We start from the raw sequence: 22,306 nt of genomic DNA on the forward strand, positions 1-22,306 counted from the left end.
AGGGCTTCCCTGGTAGCGCAGTGGTTGAGAGTCCGCCTGCCGGTGCAGGGGACACGGGTTTGTGCCCCGGTCCGGGAAGACTCCACGTGCTGCGGAGCGGCTGGGCCCGTGAGCCATGGCCGCTGAGCCTGCGTGTCTGGAGCCTGTGCTGTGCAACGGGAGAGGCCACAACGGTGAGAGGCCCGCGTACCGCAAAAGAAAAAAATAAATAAAGTGACAGACAATATTTAGACAAATGTAGAATATGCAAAATGTGCTTCTACCTTGACTTACTCTCTTTCTGAAACCAGAAATCCTGGTAATTCAGAACCAGTCCTCTTCCTATAATGAAAATGAAATCCTATTTCCTTGTAAACTTTCTTTCAATGATAGAAAAAGGGATCTGCTTACTAAATATTTTCAAAACTATGCAGGTAGGGTTCAGATATACACACACACACATATATATCTATATCTATATGTATATATATACACACATATATAGATATAGATGATATAGATACACACACACGTGTGCGTGTGTGTGTGTTTTGGAGGGAGCTTGAAGATTGATTATATAATTTCAGGGACCATCTTTTAGAGAGTATACAGTCAGGCATGAAAACAAATATTTATTAAAATGAAAAAAAAAAGAATTCACAACAAATTACTTTAGCCTTGGAGTTAGTCCCTTTTCTCTGAGCTCTTTTTAGGCGATTTAGTATTTATCACAATGCTTATACAGAAATACAGCCTTTTCCGAACCAGAAGGTTCTATCCAGCCACGCCACGCCTAACACTCACAGGGGCCGCACGAAGTGCGGTTAGTTTTGTGGAAAATCTGCTTCTGCTGATTTTAATCTCTTCTGCTGGAAAGATTAAAGAAAAGGAAGACCCCTCCCAACCCAGATTGTCATTTGTTCTATAGTCTATCGTTTATATGGTTTTCTATGAGTTTCTATGGGTGCCTGAACAAGAATGATTTTAAAAACATTATATCTCAGTCCGGGTCCAACTTTAGATTTCAAATTTTTGCAAATTAAAACTTTTAGATTTTTCTTTTTTTGATTCAGTCTTAGTATCTGTTGGGCAGATTATTTTCTTTCCAAACAGATGGGGAAATTAAGGATTACAAAATCAAAAAACTTAAGACCTCTTTTTTTAAAAAATTAATTAATTTATTTATTTTTGGCTGCGTTGGGTCTTCGTTGCTGCACACGGGCTTTCTCTAGTTGGGGCGAGCTGGGGCTACTCTTCATTGTGTTGCGTGGGCTTCTCATTGAGGTGACTTCTCTTGTTGTGGAGCATGGGCTCTAGGAGCACGGGCTTCAGTAGTTGTGGCATGCGGGCTCAGTAGTTGTGGCTTGCAGGCTCTAGAGCACAGGCTCAGTAGTTGTGGTGCACAGGCTTAGTTGCTTGCGGCATGTGGGATCTTCCTGGACCAGGGCTTGAACCCCTGTCCCTTGCATTGGCAGGTGGATTCTTAACCACTGCACCACCAGGGAAGTCCCAAGACCTCTTTATTTTGATAATAACATATTTGTTAAAGTGCCTACTGAACTCATTGCCATATACGAGTTAATCATGTGACTGTGATCTTAGTACATTTGAATGTATCATTTACAAGACAGTTACTTTTGGGGTTCTTTGAGATTTGTCTTTCTGCAGAGTAGCTACAGCGAACATTGTAAAACCATGAATGTTATGTTTTCTCCATCCGTCACAGGTCACATTTGCTTGTATGAAAGAATAAACACACAATGGTGGTCCTCTCCTTGGTGTTTGAATTTTTGCACACATATGCCTTATACTATTTGCATACCCTGAGTGAGGGCATTTACACCAGCAGCGATGGAGCTGCAGCTGAGAGCTCTGCCCTTGGCATTTGCTACTCTGGGGTCAGCCGCAAGTATCAGCCGGCAAACCGGGGGAACAGGCTTTGCTATGCTGAGCACAACTGTGCGGAGGCTGCTTAAGGAACTGTGCACGTGAATCACTGCACGTGATTTCTCTGACCTGGGAGGCGAGCCTGGAAAACATCCTCTCACCCCCAAGAAAAAATACCCCCCGCGCCAAAAAATTCTTGTCACTTAAAGCAGAAGTCTTTAAGAGAGTGTGTTCCTTATCCTTCTCAAGGTTCTACTTTTCTACATCCTGATATTTTCCCTGCAGATACAGTAACAAAAATGGAGGATCCGTTGCTCAGTTATCTAGAAGCTGAGTCTGCAGCACTGTGGAGAATTTCATGTTTCTAACGGTGCTGAATGTCATTGTCTTGGCCTTTATTGAATTTGCTGGTGTACAGTGCCTTTGGGATATGATCACAGCCCTCCCCGTGGATCTTGTTACCTTACAGAAAATCCATCTGGGAGTTAAAAGTTGTTCTTCTTTGCTTTTTGATCATTTAAAAACTTGATGTGAAGAATGAGTACCCCAAGTGCTGCTCTAGGATGCTGTTAAAAGATGACCCTCCAAAACACTTGTTTCTCTGTGATACAGTTTTCCCAACTGGGAAGAAATGTTTTTATGAGTCAATCCCTTTTCTCCTTCAATTTGTGACATAATTGGTACCTTGTTAGTATTCTCATGAAGACATGTGTGTTGCACAAATACTACCCTCCATACCTCCTTCATTTTTCTCTACATCAGTTGTCAACATCTGGCGTTCAGTCTGCCTGTCTCTTACCTCCCACCTCTGCTAAAATATAAGAACCAAGAGAGCAGAGATTTCTTGGGATGGGGGGGTCGGGGTGGGATCTATATGTTTCAGTGTTGAATCCCCTGAGCCTGGAACAGTGTCTGACACATAGTAAGTGCTCAAAAAAATTTTGAATAAGTGAAGACACAGTTTTAAATTAGAGTTCACAATATTACATTTTCACTCATATGGGAGAGGAGGATCTGTTTGCTTTTCCCTTTATATCAGTTCATTCCCTACGTAAATACCAGAGCTTTCTAGATGTATCCGAGGCTCCCTTTCCTTTGCTGCATCAGCACTGACAAAGCTGGTACTTTCCGGTGCTGGGCTGTCACAGGTGCCCACCATTGGTTATCCAGGTGTTGTTGCCTGGGAACATGAAATCAGACCCTGACCTGCCTGCAATTAAATAAGAACGCCCAGTGATGCTACCAAATACGAGGGCTGGATAGACAGAGAGGGGTCTCCCTTCCAACACTTTGGTACTTCAAATACAATATTAATACATGACATTGTCTCAAGCTGTATCCTGTTTTGTAATGTTTTGAAACACTCACAAAATAGGCCTTGAACTTAGGCAAAAGCCCTACAGTCTGCACTTTCTGGGAACTGGTTTTAATTCAGTCCTCTGCTCCACAGCAATATTTTTAGCGTGCTTCTCTGAAATTAGTTATGTCATTGACAAATTTCTGGTACAAATACTCTACTGCTTTCATCTTTAAAGAAACACAGATTTATTTTTCAGTAACTAACATCCAAGCTATATAGAGCTTTTTTCCCTCTGAAGTCTGTTTAAGTCTGACAGTGCAATGAACCTTTATTTTTGTTCTAACTTGAAAATTTGGGGTGGGGTGGGTGAAGGAAGAAGGAGTAAGACTTCTATCCATCCTCCCTCCCTTTTATAATCAGTTCATTCCAGGAGAGTAAAACACTGGTGAGACTGCTTTTCTCAGTGGTTTTCTGTCTGACCTTGAATACATCCCTTTATCTCATTGAGCAGCAGTTTTCATCTGTAAAATGAACATCCTTGTCCGTCTCTGAAATTCTGTGACTGAGTCACATCAGCAGTACTGGTAATATAGGCATTAAAAAAAAACAATGATGGTTTAACTGTTGAAGATATGCAAGTGACTTTAGGCAGGTGGGAATCTACTTGTCAATTTCATTATGCCTTTTTATAAAAACACTTTTACATTTTTTCGTTTTAGTTTGATCTTAAAAGCCATCTTCTAGATTTGAAGTTTTTACTTTAATGAACAAAAAATTCAAAAGAGGGGCTTCCCTGGTGGCGCAGTGGTTAAGAATCCGCCTGCCAATGCAGGGGACATGGGTTCGAGCCCTGGTCCGGGAAGATCCCACATGCCACGGAGCAACTAAGCCCGTGCGCCACAACTACTGAGCCTGCGCTCTAGAGCCCGCGAGTCACAACTACTGAAGCCCACGTGCCACAACTACTGAAGCTCACGCACCTAGAGCCCGTGCTCCGCAATAAGAGAAGCCACCGCGACGAGAAGCCTGCACGCCGCAACGAAGAGTAGCCCCCGCTCGCCACAACTAGAGAAAGCTCGCGCACAGCAACGAAGACCCAACGCAGCCAAAAATAAGTACATTAAAACACAAAAAAAAGTTCAGGAGGGGAAAACATTCAAGAATGTCTCCATATGTAATTATTTAGGTATGAAAGAAAGATAAGGAGCTTCATAAATGTGGCCACAAAGTAACGTTTTTCTCTGCCTACATGGGAGGAGATCAGAATCATGTAATAGGGGTTGGTTCTGGCCCAGAATGAGTGCAAGATGTTGATAAGTGCCGTAAAGACTGTCAGTCAATCTTAAATTACTGCAAAGACTTACCTATAAACGGCTGTAATTTTGAGGCTACTCCAGGGCACCCATGAATAGGATGGATGGCCCCCTTGAGGAGCATAGGTAAGAGGGCCTATAGCTTGTCCAAGTAACATACCAAGATTCAGACCCTTTCCCTTGGAGGGATCGAGGCAGTTAATGGTTTTCTAATGGTAACTAAGCCAAGAAAGGAAACATTAAATTTAGCATTTTATTTATTTAATAAAAATCCTTTAGGGGACTTCCCAGGCGGTCCAATGGTTAAGACTCCATGCTTCCACTGCAGGACATACGGGTTCGATCCCTGTTGGGGGAAATAAGATTCCGCATGCTGCGCAGCGCAGCCAAAAAAAATTTTAGGTTTTTGACATTTAGTTCCGAAGGACGTTCTTAAAACAGCTCCAGTTTCACCTAATACAGCAACCCCCAAATGGTCCTGGCAATGTATATTCTAGAGCACAATGTCCCTATATTATATGGAAGGATGCTTTGATAACATAAATCCTCTGATCTATATTTGTGTATATCTCTGGAACGTGTATTCTCTGAGCTTAAGTTCTACAACTTTTTAGCCTATCAATTGAGTCTTATTCTTGAGCACCATACTTTGAATTTTTACAAACTGTTTTCGTAATTAATGTGTCGGTACAATGTGATATCAAGTAGACCCCCCTGCCCCCCAGTTAACAATGCATGCATTAGTTATTTTGGTGAAAATTGATATATGCTGGATTGAATTAATTGAATGAACTGGTTGCTTTAATGTGTCTTAAACCGGACATGCAGTATTTAGACTGACACCAAGTACCAGGCAGTTATCCTGCTGTATTAGTTTGGTCGGGCTGCCATAATAATATATCACAGAATGGGTGGCTTGAATATCAGAAATTTATTTTCTCACCAAGATCAAGGTGCCCTCAGGTTTAGTTTCTCTGAGGCCTCTTCTTGGCTTGTGGATGCCGGCTTCTCTCTGTGTCCTCACTGTGTCCTCACCACTGGGCCGCCAGGGAATTCCCATGACCTTGGAGTTTATGCAATAAATTTTGGTGAGCAGGACTATGTTTTCTGGAGGGATTAGAAGTAAATTCTGTCATCCAGAATTTGGTCTTTCCTCTGTGTGTGCCCATCCCTGGTGTCTCTATGTGTCCTAATCCCCTTCTATAAGGCACCAGGCAGAGTGGATTCGGGTCCACCCTTACAGTCTCATTTTAACTTAGTCACCTCTTTAGAAACTTTCTCTCCAAATACAGCTACGTTCTTATGTGCTGGGGCTTAAAGCTTCAACATCCAAATTTGGAGAGGATGCAGTTCAGCCCGGGACACCTGCCTTTATGATTGTCAGCTGGAAAGCCAGGTTTGGGACCAGGAAGCCTCCGTGGGAAGGCAGTCTGAGGCTGTCTACGCCAGGCTCCTGCCCCCAGTCAGAAGGCTCTTCTGCTTAAACACGGGAAGGTTTGGGGAGTTTCTCCATAAAAGGAAACCAGTTATTCCACTGGAGTGAGAATATGCCTCCTCCAGCTGCTCCCTGCTTCTGGTGCTGCCTTCTGGGGCTACATAGAACAAACTCACCTCCCTTTTCCACATCGCGGCCCTCTGAGTATTTGAAAACATTTATCGTGTCTTTCCTTTAATCTTTTCTCTTCTAGGCAGCACCTCCCCAGAGAAGACAAGCTGTCTCACATTCAAAGAAAAATGCCAGGGCTGATATATATATTTCAGATATGGATGTGCTTGATGGAAGCTTGCCAAGCATAACGGGGTATTAATTTCAACATTCCCACTTTTAAAGAAGAGTTTATTTCTCAGACTCTTTAAAACACGAGAACAGCTTAGTTTGCTTTAAACCAAGGATTACGTACTGGAGGAATTGATTGGAGGCCAGAAGTAAATTGATTCAGAAGTATATAAAGGAGTTCCCCTATCAAGGATGTTGCTAAAGGAGCTACTGCCACATAGAATGAAGACAATAGAAGAAAATACTCATACACGTGGGTATTTCTAACGCTGGAATCCTTAGTCACCCTTTCGGTACTTCACCCAGCATGATCATAAGCAGACAGCCTTTACATGATAACAGTAGCTAGAGATAAGAATAAGAGAAACCCCACTTTTCAAGTCATTGTTAGTTGTAAATAAAGTGGAAGGTCGAAAAGGTCCCCTTAGCAGAGCCACGGTTTGCCCCTAAGCAGCCTCTTGCAGAGAGCCCCCGGGATTCATCCCAAGCCCTGTGGCCTCACTTAGTAAAGCTCAGTGTATGGAAATGTGATGCCTTCCTCACGCTTGTCAAATCTTGGCCCTGACCGTTCCCCCAGTTGTGTTAATTTCTGATCAGTGTTCTAACACAGTAGGATTCTATCAGTGTCATCTTGATAAATGTATTACTATTGACATCTGATGCTATTCTGATCTTAATCCCTTGGATAGCCCATTATCTCACGGAGTCCTTTTTGTCCTCCGTGTTCGGAAGATCTAACAATGATGGATCTTCACGTGAATCCACTTATTCAACATGCTGGGTTCGTGTGACCTCTTTCCGTCTAGAAACTCAAGCACTTCATTTGTAGGAAGTTATGTCTTCCATTTCCCCCTTTTTCTTTGCTCTCTTTTCGAGATTACTATTGCTCAGATTTTAGAACTTCTAGAATGATTCTAAGTAGAACTTTTTTTTCCTCTAGTTTGTATCTCTTTATTCTTGGAGAACGTCCTCGAGAATAGATTTCATCTTGTCACTATATTTTTAATTTCTAAGAACTGATTTTTTTGTTCTAAACATTCATTCCTTTTTTTTTTTTTGGACTATGCTGAGTAGCTTGCGGGATCTTAGCTCCCCGACCAGGGAGATTGAACCTGGGCCCTCAGCAGTGAAAGCTGGGAGTCCTAACCACTGGACCGCCAGGGAATTCCCATGACCTTGGAGTTTATGCAATAAATTTTGGTGAGCAGAACTATGTTTTCTGGAGGGATTAGAAGTAAATTCTGTCATCCAGAATTTACTCTTTGTCTAGGCAGTGAATTCCACCTTGACTTTAAAAAAAGATATACTTTTAAAGATCACACTCTAGATTTGCAGAAAAGTTGTCTTTACAAGTAAATTTTAATTCATGTGACTACAGGTTAAATAAATGTATTACTCTTGCAAGTGTAAATTTTTGCTTTGCAATTATTTTTGAAGCCAGTCTAAATATACTAGCTGACCTTTTAAGTTAAAAAAAAGAAAGTCATTTTAAGCACTTTATCATTGTGTATGATTACAGTAAAAGTTGCTGGGAAAATAATAGATTCAAATATATTCACTCAAATTAAGAGATAATGAAAGAGACAGATGTACCAATTAAATCTATCAATGGCAATTTAATTCCTTGCCGCTTAGAGACCAGCAGGAACTCATGTGTAGTCAAACCAAGTTAGGTTTATTTAGCCTCTGCTGCACCGAGGGAGGATTCTAGGCATGGGTGGCTCAGTAATGGAGTAATGTGGGAGGTGGGAGGACTTTTATTATAGGATTTGGGCTTATGCTGGATGATTCTGAGAAAACAAAGGAGTCATCTCTAGATTGGATGCTGAAGTAAGGGCAATTCTGTGATTGGATAGCTTGGTTGTTTCTGTCCAGGAGGCAAGGAGATGGAAGCAGGGCTAGAATTGTCATTGTGGGGGACTTCCCTGGTGGTCCAGTAGTTAAGACTCCACGCTTCCAGTGCAGGGGGTGCAGGTTGCACCCCTGGTCGGGGAACTAAGATCCCACATGAATTGTCATTGGGAAATGAGTTAGCCTAAAGGAGGGATGTTCAGTTATTTCTGTAGTTTTAGAAGTTGTGCCCTGGCCATATGTGGCTGTTGAACCCTTGGAATGTGGCTGATCCTATTTGAGATGTGTTCTACATGTGAAATAGTACAGAAAAGGAAAGGAAAGTATTTCCCTAATAATTTTTCTTATTGAGTACCTATTGACGTAACCGGACATACTGGGTTTGATAAAATATATTAAAATTAACCTCAAGTGTTTATTTTTATTCTTTTTAATGTGACTACCGGAAAATTTAAAGTCAGGAATTCCCTGGCAGTCCAGTGGTTAGGACTTGGCGCTTTCACTGCCCGGGCGGCAACTAAGATCCTGCAAGTCATGCTGGGCGCCCAAAAAAAGAAAGAAAATTTAAAGCCTTGCATGTGGCTCGCTGACGGGCTCACATCACAATTCAGATGGACAGCTGTGGAATGTCAGTGGGTCTTGGGTAGGTAATTATCATTATTTCTTCCCAGTGTGAACCTTCAGCTGGCCCCTCGCTCCCACTCCTTTTGAGAAAGACTTCAGGCAAATCAAAGATTGTCTCATTCTCTTCTGAAAAATCGAGAGGGAGCCTCAGGTTAATTACTTTTAATGCAAGATGATGCTTCTCTTATTAGGATGCATTTCTGAGAAATTGATGATAAAGGGTATTCTTGCTTTTTATAGAAGTATTTTTCAAAGGACTTTTTAAAATGAGACTTAACTATATTTAAAGCAGTATTTCTCAACCTTCTTTTCGTTACCGCTGCCCTGCCCTGCTGAGTCTTTTCAGACATTTTTTTCCCTAACGGTCCCTGCCCCCCACCTAAAATTTTAATAGAAGAGATATACTGTATATCAGTTTATGTAATATCTATATCTATATCTATATCTATCTAAATATGTATGTATGTATATATATACATATACACGCACATACACATATATACATATATATATATATATATAAAATCTGTGCTTCATATATAAAGAGTAAGATGAACTATGAACTAATTTTTACCCCATGGGAGAATGTATAGTTTAAAGTAAGCACAATAGCTAACATTTATTATGCGTTTAGAATACACTCAGTAGTGCTGAGGCTAAACTTCATTTGCACCTCAGAATAACATTAACATGGGTGGTGTATTTATTCCCCCGTCAGTTGAAGCCCAGAGCCCAGAGATTTAAAAGAATATTTTACCCCGGCCACATTGCTATCAGAAGAACCAGAACTACAATTAGTTTCTCAACACTTTGGAATCTTCTTTAGACTAAACCAAAGATGAGAGTTCAGAGTCCTAAGAGGAATAGAAGAGTTGAACACAAAGCACTCAGGAAAGAATTTGAAATCTGTGCAGTTACTTGACCAAATTTGGTAGTGAAACATCTTTTTGCTTATTTCCTAATTTTTAAAAGATCACACTTTGACTTTAAGCTGCTTGCTAATTTATATATTCCATGATCGGGAGTTGATCATGGTTTAGACTGCCTTGCATTTTTAATGGAAAATCGGAGGTATTGCTCTAAGGTTCAAAGTCCAGCAGTGCTGGACCACCCCGTGCAACCCCATGCTGGATGTCAAAGGTGCCTGCATTCTAACCGTGAAAGTAACAGAGGTTGTTGTAGAAGATGTGTAAAGTGTTGGAGAATATCAGGGCAGAAATTACCCGTAATTCCACTGTGGTTGGCTTTTGTTAGTCTTCCTTCTGGGCTCTTTTCTTCCTCACCCTCACTTATGTGCAGATATATATGCATTTTAGAAAGCAAAGATTCTATTGAATATATAGTTTATATACTGAACAAAGAGGTGTGTGGCTTTCAATATCCATGTAAGCATTTCTCCTTGTCATTAACTGCTTCAAACATGTTGCTTTGCCAGATAGTCCACTGAAGAGTTAAATGTGCTATTTTCCTAGTATTGGGACACTTAGGTTCTTTAAATATTATATGTCCCAAGCAGTTAAATTTTCATACATAAATCTATACTTTCATTTGGTATAGCTAATAAAAGCAGAATTGCCAAAGCAAAAAATATAAAAACATGTGAACTCAGTAAGAGGAGAAATAAACTTATTCTGCATCACTTTTATTACTTGGATTGAGTTTTTTAATAATTTTCCCCTTGACTCGTTTTTTTTCTTCTTTTTTCTTTTTTTTGGGTAAATTATCTTAAGTGACTTTTAAATCCCCCTTAGCTTTTCTATTGTATTACAATAGTCCCTTTGAGGAGCTAGTCTTCAGATTATTTGTCTTGAGGATTTTGAATCAAAATAACCATGTCTACACAAACATGTCCAACTCAACTGGACCGTAAAATCCAATTAGCTGGTATTTGTCTGTGTTCATAGCAGAGCAGCAGAGACTTGAAAATACACTGAGCCCAGGAGAACCTGCCCAATGCATTTAATTCAGTGTATATATTCATCTTCTTCATGGTTATTAGTTTGCAGCAGCTTCTAACTCAACCTGAGATTATCTCTGAAGCATTTTAAAGGGGTAACAGTGCATAGATGCTCCTTTAGATCTCGCCTGCCCTTTGCAGCCAGAGGAAAAGTGACCTCACTGGGTTTGGGTTTATCTTCCTCCGAGTGTAAAACTGGGGTGAAAAGAAAACGGAAGGATGGGGTGATGGGCGGGGGCTGGATTTGGTGTGAGTCCAAGTCAACAGTTCCCGATGATGCTCAGTTTTGGGTTAAGTACTCACGCCTCCTTGGAAGAAGTTAATGAACATAGTGTCAGTGCTAATCCTGGTGTCTTGGTCCTTGTCTTTATTGCAGCGTTTTGTCCACTAGTCCAGCCTCCCCTGACTGCGAGGCTTCCTCAGCTCTCATCCTGAGTCACCACTTTGTGAGTTGTGTCCGAATGTTTCCACTATTTCCATCTCCTAATCCTCTCCACTCTGGGCTTCTGATGCCATTTTCTCCTTGATGGCCACTAATCTCTGTCCATTCTCAGAGCGCTTCTTCAGATTCCTCTTCCTCAGGGTTCCAGACCTTTGATTTCACCTGCCTCATACCATTCCGATGATCTCAGAGATGCACGTGGCTGCTGCTGCCTTCCTGCATCCAACAGTGGGTGATGTAACTTTTGACTCCTTCCTCTCCTTGGTCACCACGGTTTCCATCAATTTTATTTCTAGAGCATCTTCCTCCTTGTCATTACTGCCTGCTTACTTTTTCTAAATCACAGTTCAAATTTTGTGCCACCAACTCTACTCTAAAACCTCCAATGATTCCCTGCAGCCTCCAGAACTCATACAAAATTCTTTTTTTTTTTTCTTAAAAAGACAGCTTTAATGAAATATTCACATACCATGCAATTGATCCATTTAAAGTATAATGTCTGGGACTTCCCTGGTGCACAGTGGTTAAGAATCCGCCTGCCAGTGCAGGGGACACGGGTTCAAGCCCTGGTCCGGGAAGATCCCACATGCCGCGGAGCAATTAAGCCCGTGCGCCACAACTAATGAGCCTGCAAGCCACAACTATTGAGCCCACGTGTCACAACTACTGACGCCTGCGCACCTAGAGCCCGTGTTTCACGACAAAAGAAGCCACCACAATGAGAAGCCTGCGCACCGCATCGAAGAGTAACCCCTGCTCGCCGCAACTAGAAAAAGCCTGCATGCATCAATGAAGACCCAAGGCGGCCAAAAAAAAAAAAAAGTATACATGTCAGTGGTTTTTAGTATATTCACAGAATTGTACCACCATCACCACAATCAATTTTAGCACATTTTCATTTCCTCGTAAAGAGCCCCCTTACCTGTTAGCAGTCTTTCCAACTCTTTGGTTCTGAGTAACTGCTACTCCACTTTATGTCTTTATAGATTTGCCTGTTTCTAATGGAATTAAATAATATGACACTGTGTGCTCTTTTGTGACTAGCTTCTTTCACTTAGCAATATTTTTTCAGTGGTTCTCCATGTTATAACATGTATAAATAGTCCATTTCTTTTTGTTACTGAATAATGTTCCATTGGAAAGATAAACCAGATTTTATTCTTCATGCATCAGTTGATGGACATTTGGGTTGCTTCTACTTTTATGCCTGCTATAAATAATGCTGCTACCAATATTCTTGTACAAGTTTTTGTGTGGACGTAGGTTTTCACTTTTCTTGGGTATATATCTAGGAGTAGAATTGCTGGGTCATACGGTAAATCTATGTTTAACATTTTGAGGAATTGCCAGACTGTTTTCCAAAGCAGCTGCACCTTTCACCTTCCCACTACCAATGTATGAGGGTCCAGTTTCTCCTTTCTTTGTTATATTGTCTGTCTTTCTGATTACAGCCATCCTAGTGACTGTGAATCGGTATCTCATTGTGGGGTTTGATTTGCATTTCCCTAATGGCTCACGATGTTGAGCATCTTTTCACGTGCTCATCAGTCATTTGTGTTATCTACCTTAGAGGAACATTAGCTCAGATCCTTCATCCTTTCTTTTTTTGGCCACGCCGCACAGCTTGTGGGATTTTAGTTCTCTGACCAGGGATTGAACCCGGGCCACAGGAGTGAAAGCGCTGAGTCCTAACCACTGGACCACTGAGGAATTCCTGATCCATTTTTTAATTTGGTTATTTGTTACAAAGTTCTTAAGATGTCATTCAAAGCCCTTCATAATCTGGCCTCCAATGTAATCTTTCTTGTCTCATTTCCGGTTATCACCTCGGTCCCTCCCTTCTCCTGGTCTCCCCAAGTAGACTCTGAGCCTGTAGCTATAAAGAACTCACTTATATTCCCTAAATGTTGTGTTCCGTCGTGCCTTTCCGCATGCTGTTCGTTCCCTCTGTGGGACTGCCTTCCTCTGTGCCTCAGGTAGGGCTATCCCCTCACATCCCCCATCCTTTCAGAGGCTAGCAGAGATGATACCTGAGGTGGGTTAAACTGGAGCGCGCGTGCTTCTTCCTTTGGTGTGTCTACCACCCAAGACTGAGCTCCCCGAGGTCAAGGACAGTATCCAATTGTATCCCTAGGGGCTTAGCATAATTAACATGGAGTAAGAACTTGGTAAATATTTGTTGAATGAACCATGAAGTTTTGGGAAAACACGTTTTTTGTCATCCACCTATTTATGATATTGGTAAACATTTTCCCATCATTTTTGCTTTGGGTGATGACGTCTTCCTCTAAAAATTCTGATATAACAAAAACAAGCAAATAAGGAATGAAAGTAGTAACCAGAGAAAGTTGCCTGCATTGTACACTGACCTCACGTCTGATCTTTACTCCAGCTTTTATCCTGATTGATGACCTTTCTTTGTAAATCCAAGACACACAGCGGTTTATCGGGCAGCCTGCCACATGCCCTGTCCTTGATTACTCTTCAAGGTGGATGGAGGTCAAAGGAGGACTGTCTGCTAAGAGAGGCAACAACTTGCCACGTGATCCCTTGCTCTGCTTTCTGGTTTAAACCACCACTCCAAGAATATCAAACGGGCTGTGTCACTGTCTTCACCAATGTCTTGAAAAGAAACAGAAAGTTTATGCACCAAAGCTGAATAGTGATACATTTACCTTTTTAAATGTTGTTGTTGTTTTTTAATTTTATTTTTTATTTATTTATTTTTGGCTGCGTTGGGTCTTCGTTGCTGCACACGGGCTTTCTCTAGTTGTGGCGAGCAGGGACTACTCTTCATTGTGGCGAGCAGGGGCTACTCTTCATTGCGGTGTGCGGGCTTCTCATTGCAGTGGCTACTCTTGTTGCGGAGCATGGGCTCTAGGTGTGCGGGCTTCAGTAGTTGTGGCTCACAGGCTCTGGGCACGCAGGCTCAGTAGTTGTGGCGCACGGGCTTAGTTGCTCCGCGGCACGTGTGATCTTCCGGGACCAGGGCTCAAACCCATGTCCCCTGCATTGGCAGGCAGATTCTTAACCACTGTGCCACCAGGGAAGCCCTGGACCTTGCATTTGTAACTAGTGATGTTTCTTCCATTCAGCTCAGGCGAACAGCTGATGCCTGTCCTATTGTTAGAATTTGGACTTTTTAGAAAGGAAAGGAGCTGGTGGCACAGCCAAGCAAGGGGAGAATCAACAGATGCACCCAGAACTTGAATATGTGTATTTCAGGCGGCGCCGGATGATAGCCATCTGTGGTCCCCAACTGCTGGTGCTGAGAAATGATGCAGAGCTGGGAGGTCAGATCCTGGAGGGTAGCCCAGGCTGATACACGCGCTTGGGAAGGCTGTAGACCACTCATTTAATGTACAGTGGTCTACATTAAATGCAGCCTTCAGGGTCGGCTTTATCCGTGATTTGCACAGCTAGGACTCTCGAGAGTTGGGGGTGGGGTGGCGGAGAGAGGAATGTGGAGCTGCCCAGACCCCTTAACTCTATGGACTGCACAGGGACCATTAACACCAGCAATGTTTCAGCTAGGGAAGATAAAGGTTAGGAAACTGCTAAGTGGCTCACTCTGGGAATCAGCTCCCAGGCCTCAGGACAAGGCGCATCACTCCCTGTTCCCACTTGGACGTATGGCCAGGCTGGGCGTTCGCCAGAACATGAGGGAAATCCAATCTATGGAGGCTGAACTGATTTCTGTAACAAGGTCTGGTTGCCAGAAACGGTGCCGCCTTAACCTTGCTCGGTGTAGGCCTGATAGGGGGTGCGTAGCGACCCCTGGTGGCCAGAGGGAGCAACTACGTGCCATGCCAGCCAACAAGTCTGTCCTCATTAGCATTTTCTTTTCTTTTCTTTTCTTTTCTTTTCTTTTCTTTTCTTTTCTTTTCTTTTCTTTTCTTTTTCTTTTAATTCTTGACCGCGTTGGGTCTTCATTGCTGCACGCGGGCCTTTTCTAGTTGCAGCAAGTGGGGACTACTCTTCGTTGCGGTGCACAGGCTTCTCATTGCGGTGGCTTCTCTTGTTGCGGAGCATGGGCTCTAGGCACACAGGCTTCAGTAGTTGTGGCACGTGGGAGTAGTGTGGCTCGCGGGCTCTAGAGTGCAGGCTCAGTAATTGTGGCGCACGGGCTTAGTTGCTCCACGGCATGTGGGATCTTCCCGGATCAGGGCTTGAACCCGTGTCCCCTGCATTGGCAGGCGGATTCCTAACCACTGCACCACCAGGGAAGCCCTTATTAGCCTTTCTTGATAATTCTGTTCCCCTCCCCCCTCCTCTTTCCTGTGCCCACTCTGGTCCACTCCAAGCTCCCCACCTTCCTCCCTGCCCCCGAGCAATGATGAACAAAATCTTCACTGCCTGAAGAAAAAAAGCAATAGTAAACCTTTCTTTTGTTTACTTAGGGGGAGAGCCTGTGCTAATGGGGTCAGACAGGTAAAGCATGAAGAGATAAAGAGAAAAAGGATGAAAAAAGAAACAAACCCAGGAGGGCCTACATGGAAATAGTGTGTCAAAATCGTAAGAACCCCCCAACGTATCCTGTGTCTTTATATAGAACAAATCTGAAGTTTTAGTGAAAAAAAGATTTTACAAATTTAGGGCTGCTTGAAAATTTCTGAACTTTAAATGTCGGCTCTGACTGATTTTCATGCTGTGTGCCTGTATGTTAGAGATGCCATGGTGTCTCTAAGTTGGAATACGGCGTAGGTTGAAAGTTAACTAACTTCTACCATGGCTTGGCGTGGGGCGGGGAGGGGCGGGGAACAGACGTAATGCTCATGTATTTGGACTTCGAAAAAGTTGCCTGGACCAAGTGTTGAAGACACATGTTCGCCTTGTAACAGCCCTTCTCAGAGTTCAGGAAACAGGGCAGCTGAGGGTTGCCAACCCCGGATCAGCGCAGTGTGTGTGCCTGTGTGAGAAGCAGGTGGTGAAAATATAAAAAGCTATAGGTACTAAAAAGGAAAGAGCATTTTTCCACCTCATCAGCCTCTAAACAAACATAAGGGTACGGAACACAGTCTTTTTTTTAATGGCAGTGGGATTTAATATCTGTGTGGTTATTTCCTTTAAGTAATGTTAAGAGCTAAGAGACAAGTAAGTCGGTGCCAGGAATGAAGTAACGGTTTAGATAACATGCCGCTGACTCTGGTCTTATTCATCCCAGCAACTCGGAAACCCTCCCTGGGTCTCTCTGCAGAGCCTTACTGACCACGAACAGAGGCCGGCTACAGGGAGGGCTCCTCTCCTTTAAAGCGAAACACATGACTGGAGAGCGCCGAGCCCAGTCCCGGAGCGCAGGGAGGGCGGGCCAGCCCCGGGCCCCCAGCCCGCCGGCCCGGATGGGTGGGTGAGTCCTTGCATAATTAGCCAGGGAAATGCAGCCTCAGTCCGCTTCCGGCTGCAGCTCCGCAGGCACCTCTGGCTCTCCCAGGTCTTCCGAAGGTGGCCTGGCGCTTCGTTCTTGCGGATCACAGCGTAGACCGCCGGGGGAGGGGGAGGGGCGCCGGCAAGACCCCGTGCGGCCCCAGCCAACCGCCCGAAGAGGCCGAGAGCGGCCGCTCTTCCCGCTCGGAGTGCGCCGTCCAGGATGCTGGGGATCATCACCATCACAGGTAAGGCGGAAGCCGGGTCAGCTGTGTCCTGCCTCCGTGGCAGGTGGAGGAACCTGCATTTGGACACGGGCGGGTCGGGGGCCGCAGGGCAGCGGCTGGACATCCTGATGGGCGTTTAACGCTCTCACTGTGCTGACTTTTTGATCAGAAGATCATTCTCTTTTGGGCTGAGCAGGCAGCAAGCAAACCCAACGTTTTCTTTTTGCCTCTGCAGGAATCTTCCTGATCCGGGCCCAAGGGAGACCTGGAATGCATTTTGGGAGGGGTTGCACCTCTTCCCCTGGTGGAGGGGAACGACAACCCCACCCCAACAGATGCATGTTAGATAGGGGTGAATTTGAAAACAGGTTGTGAAAGCCTAATTGCTTGCTATAGTCATTTAAAAAAGGTAAATTCCTGCAGTATTTGACATTTTGACCTGCTTATTAGGAACTGGCAACGAAGGTACACTTGGCCATTTAGGGGATGAAAATGTTCTCTCTGGTTTGTGTGGTGGGTGTTTTTTTGGGGGGGGGGAGTAGAAAGGGATAGCTTTATTGCTTTGGTAGGCAAAAGGGGACACATCAGGTCTTGCCTTGAAAAACTGTGTCCCAACCCGGGACAGAATTTAATGAGGAGCTTCATGGATACTTCACGAGCGGGGCTGCTGACAAGATGAGGGTGTGCGCAGGGTCTCGGGTGGCTGGTTTCCTAATCTTGAGGAGTTTCTCTGGTTCCTTCAATCTGGCCTCGGATGGTTTCTTGGCTGTGCTGATCAGCAACTGTTCGAATCCACCCTTTGGAACTCAGGGAAGGTCATGGAGGCTGGAGTCTTGCCTGGTCTCAGGACTTAATGAAGCCCAGGTTCTTGATGTCTCATCGCAGAAAGAATTCAGTGAGAGACAGAGTGATAGGTAAGAAGCAGATTTATTTAGAGGGAAACACACTCCACAAGACAGAGTGTGGCCCATCTCAGAAGTTGAGAAAGGCCTGTGTGGTGGTTCTCATAAAGCCATAGTTACTGTAAAATAGGTGACTAACAGGCCACAGTATTTGGGCAGTGAATAATAAAATGTGTGTTTCTTAAGCTTGCTTTCTAGAAATCTGGCTGTTGAGTGTGAATGATAATATTTAATACCTACCTCCAGCAAATAAGTTACAGACATCAAACTTGTGGCACGTACTCAGAGCCCCTCTTGCTTGTCATGTGATCTTCTCATGCTGATGTACTGTAGCCTGAATCCTTAGGAACCTGCCTGTTTTCTCCTCCTTTCTGCCTTTTGCCCCCATCAAAATTCAACTCCATTTGCTAATTTAGGTTTATAAGACCAGCTCTTCTCTAAATATTTGAAATCCTTGTTCTCCAAATACATGTTTTCTTAAAAGGGCAGCATAGAATTTCTAGGACTTAAAATTTTTCTCCGTATCTCTCACGTCCTATAGATGAGCTTGTTTACTTGGAAATTTCCTTAAAATTCCTTCCCCAAGTTAACTCAACTTGCCTTTCTACCCTGTACGTAGCATGAAAATTTACACGATACCTAGAAAGTATTCTTAGACTACACAAAACTTAAAAATTAAAAACACAAAACTCATTTTTTCCCCAGATCATTAATTTTTCTGTGAGTGAGATACATAAATGCTCAACCCTGAGATAACCTGCCTGGGGGCGTGGTTTGTGCGGTGTCACAGCTGGGGGTGGGGCTTCTATGATCATGACTTTTTCCGGGTGCTTTTTGTGTACAGTATAATCTTTATTATATTCACTATTTGATGAGTTTAGCACATGCTCAGTTTCTTATGGGAAAGGAAGGTGATCCTTTTTAAGCAGAAGTTAACAAACTTGAGATACTTGGGGGCTTTAAAAAATTGGTTCAGATAATCCTAATGGGATGCTACATGAATGGAAACAGTTGCAAGGGCTGTCTGATTTTTAAGGCAGCTTTAAATAATTGGGTCAATTGCCTTCTGAGTTTTATTACAATGTTGGTATGAAGGATGTGGCAAAATATTGCGTTTTTTCCTGGTAAAAAGAACGTGTGCAGAAAATCTTAAACTCCAAAAGGTTCATAGCAAATAAACATTTCATAATGGAAGAAGTAAAAATTAAAAAGGAGTTTCAACCATCTTTTTTTTTTTTCCTCTGCAAGTTATTCTGATGAGGAAGATTTACAATCAATAGTCTTTAAATAACTGGTCAGAATCTTGAAAAGCAATGAAGGCTTTTAAAATTGGCATTCAGGATTAATTGAATAGCAAAGGTTTTTGTAACTTCGGGATTGCTCATTTAAATAATGTAGGAGAGGGACTTCCCTGACGGTTCAGTGGTTAGAACCCCTCGCTGCCAATGCAGGGGGCCTGGGTTCCATCCCTGGTAGGGGAACTAGATCCCCCCATGCTGCAACTAAGAGCCTGAATGCCACAACTAAAGATCCCGCATGCAGCAACTAAGATCCAGCATAGCCTAAATAAATAAATAAAAATATTTTTTAAATAATATAGGAGAAAGTTATTCTCGGCTGCTTTAGTAGGACTGCCTTACGTGAGAATGTGTTTCAGTTTCACAATTAATAGGAAGGGAGCAGGATTGATGACATTTTTGTAGAACTGCTTAGGAATGAGTTTTCATTTTGTGAAGCACAGAAAGCTGTCACCTAATACTGACCATTATTCTCCCCTCCTCAGACCCTGTGCGCACAACCCCCTGAAGTGAACACAGCAGACCTTCAAGTAGGAGATGGTCGATTATTCACATCACATTCTGTTGCCTTTACTGAAGTCTTTCCCTCACATCATGTTAGCAGTAGCTTAGTTTAAGAACTAGAAAATAAGTGATTGGACACGATGATGAAAGAGGTATCCCCCCCCACCCCTGTATCAGTGGCATGCCAGCAAAAAAAACCAAAAAAACGCCACCTTTTTGAATTAGGAAAATCTCTTTCCTGTTTTCCCTAACTCACACAGTATTGAGACAAATATAGAGTTATCATGAGGAATCAGGGCAACAGTATTCTTTATCTCTAAAGTAAACTGGGACGAAAGAATCCTCCAATATTCACAAAAGTTCTATATGATTGATAATGCACTTCTTTATGCAAATCACTTTACAAGATTAAAAAAATCCCCCCCCCCACATGGCTGCTTCTCTCTGCTGTGCAGGCAGACCAGTTATCAAGGGATTTGTGAGACCTGAAATTAATACCCTCACAACTCTGGCCCAGTAACTGCCGTGTACTGAGTGCCCACTCTGAGGTGGCCATTATCATGATTTCCCACAAAAATCCTGCAAAAAGTGGTTTTTGTAACCCTCTTTTTAACATGAAAACTAAGTTTCTCTGTGTTCCACAGCTACTAAGAAGCACAGCTGTGGGCTTCCCTGGTGGCGCAGTGGTTGAGAGTCCGCCTGCCAATGCAGGCGACACGGGTTCGTGCCCCGGTCCGGGAAGATCCCACCTGCCGCGGAGCGGCTGGGCCCATGAGCCATGGCCCCTGAGCCTGTGCGTCCGGAGCCTGTGCTCCGCAACGGGAGAGGCCACAACAGTGAGAGGCCCGCGTACCGCAAAAAAAAAAAAAAAGCACAGCTGTAGAATAGCTTGTAAAGGACCTCTTTCTCGTTGTGTAACGGATGCTGATTTGACTTCGTGGTGCCCACAGTTTTACGTGCCTACCCAGGTGTATAAGCGACCACGGGACGTCACTGTCAAGGCCAGGGCCGACGATGAGCATCACCTGTATGCTCCTGTGTGGGGTTCTGCTTCTCTGAGTTTCAACCCCAGTTACACGTCTCCCCTTGGAGGTTTCGTGGTTGATCAGAATGAGAATAGTTGGTTGGGTGTGTAAGATATAGAGATGGATTTAGAATGTGGAGAATTCCTGGAAAAATTTCAGGGCAACGCTGCAAATCATGGGGGAAAGTTAACCAGTTCCAGATGTCACAGCAAGCAGCCCCAATTTGCGTGGGGAACGGAGAGCATGGGTTATACTAAACTGAAAAAAAGAATCAATGTTATAGCTGTTTACAATATTGCACTTTTTATTTGACAAACATATCTAAGTTTGGATAAAAACATTAACATTTTGTAATCTATAATATGACATGTTCCTTAAAGGTTTTTTTTTTTCTTTTAAACCTCTAAAGTAAAAGAAAACAAGTCATACTTTTATCTCTTAATCTCTGAGTATTTGGAAGAGTGAGAAAAGAATGCTGATCTTGCAGCTTTTGGACCCACAAATGGTTGTTGCATTTTGTGGAGCTTGGGAGCAGGGTGTCTGCATGGGAAGCAGGGTTCAGTACAGGACCTTTAACCTCTTGTGATCATGGACCCTTTGGGACTTGGAAGGTGGAGGATTATGAAATTATTCACAGGGAAAATGTATATTCACCCATACTCATAGATCTCCTGTGCTTGATTTTATAAATTGGCATTGACTGGACATTTATCTGCAGATAAGCATAGTTTAGTAGACGATAACACCGAAAAAGGAAAAGCTTTGACAATTCTCTTCCAAAGTGGAATTTCTGTCCACGAAATGCTTTCAAGTTTTGGTTTCTTTCGACGCTGCTGAAGGTATAACTATTCGTATATTTTCACAGTTATTTGTCTTCATTAATGTTCGGTAGTTTTTTTTAGCCTTGGAAGGGCTTGTTAAGCTGTTCAAAACATTAAACAACTCATAGGTTATTACTGTTACAGATATGCTATAAGTTTTCCTATTATGTAGTACCTAAGGATAGTTTATACTTTTAAAAGTAAAAATATAGGGGCAGAAAGTATGTACTACCAGCTGTCATTTTTCTTCTCCGTTTCACTTTCCACACTTTTTTCTTTAAGGAGACCTTTCGGGACTTCCCTGGCGGTCCAGTGGTTAAGACTCCGCACTTCCACTGCCTGGGGCCAGGGTTCGATCCCTGGTTGGGGAACTAAGATCCCACAAGCGGCGCAGTGTGACTAAAAAAAGAAAAGAAAAGGAGACCTTTCATTTGTCTTAGAAAAACATAAAGACAAACAAAAAGCTTATTCAAAGTCTTTGATAAAACTTCAGAAGCTGCACCATCGCTTCACCCGTCACTCGCCTTTATCTTTTCTGCATCTATAAAGCTCTATGTCCACCCTAAAGAGGCTCCTTCTGGGGCATATGCAGAAAATTAAGTGAGTGAAAGCACTTCCTATGTCATTTTTAAATCATCTTTTTCTTTTCCAAGTAATGTTTCCAACGTAGTAACACTCACTCACAAAGGCATATGACTAGAATCTCCTCCCAGAAAAAGAGACTAGAAATATTTGGTTTCTATGTTGATGTTTATTTACGAAGCAAGACTTATGATGTTGATGCCACTAACGGTTTTAGTGGAAAACCATGTTGACACAAATCACGTGTCCAGGTAAGACTATGTTTAGGGTGCTGCCGATGAGTGTGGGGATCCTTGCAAGAACTGTAGTATTTTCTTGCCCTTTGAAGTGTCTGCGGGTGGGGAGAGGACCAGTGACGAGCAGGACTGCATGGAGATGAAGCATTTGCTGGTTCCGCCTCCTAGAGCTTTCCCAGTTGACACATTGACCGACTCCCTTTCCCAACCTTTTGGC

The 22,306-nt window shown here is 43.1% G+C and overlaps 1 protein-coding gene across 4 annotated transcripts in view; it reads left to right on the forward strand.

Moving 5' to 3' along the window:
• The window catches only part of AKAP12 (A-kinase anchoring protein 12), a 99,571-nt gene that overhangs the window by 58,162 nt on the left and 19,103 nt on the right, over positions 1-22,306 (forward strand). The window contains exon 1 of one of the 4 annotated variants that reach the window (XM_073789740.1): positions 16,354-16,742. The exons of 1 other annotated variant lie outside the window; for it this stretch is intronic. In XM_073789740.1, the coding sequence (XP_073645841.1) occupies positions 16,506-16,742 (237 nt within the window). In that variant the 5' untranslated portion in view covers positions 16,354-16,505. Of the gene's footprint in view, positions 1-16,353; positions 16,743-22,306 lie in introns of those variants that run through there. 2 more of the 4 variants (XM_073789741.1, XM_033867846.2) reach the window with 2 other exon arrangements.

The sequence above is a fragment of the Tursiops truncatus genome, chromosome 12 (assembly GCF_011762595.2).
Source record: "Tursiops truncatus isolate mTurTru1 chromosome 12, mTurTru1.mat.Y, whole genome shotgun sequence".
Taxonomy (NCBI): Eukaryota; Metazoa; Chordata; class Mammalia; order Artiodactyla; family Delphinidae; genus Tursiops; species Tursiops truncatus.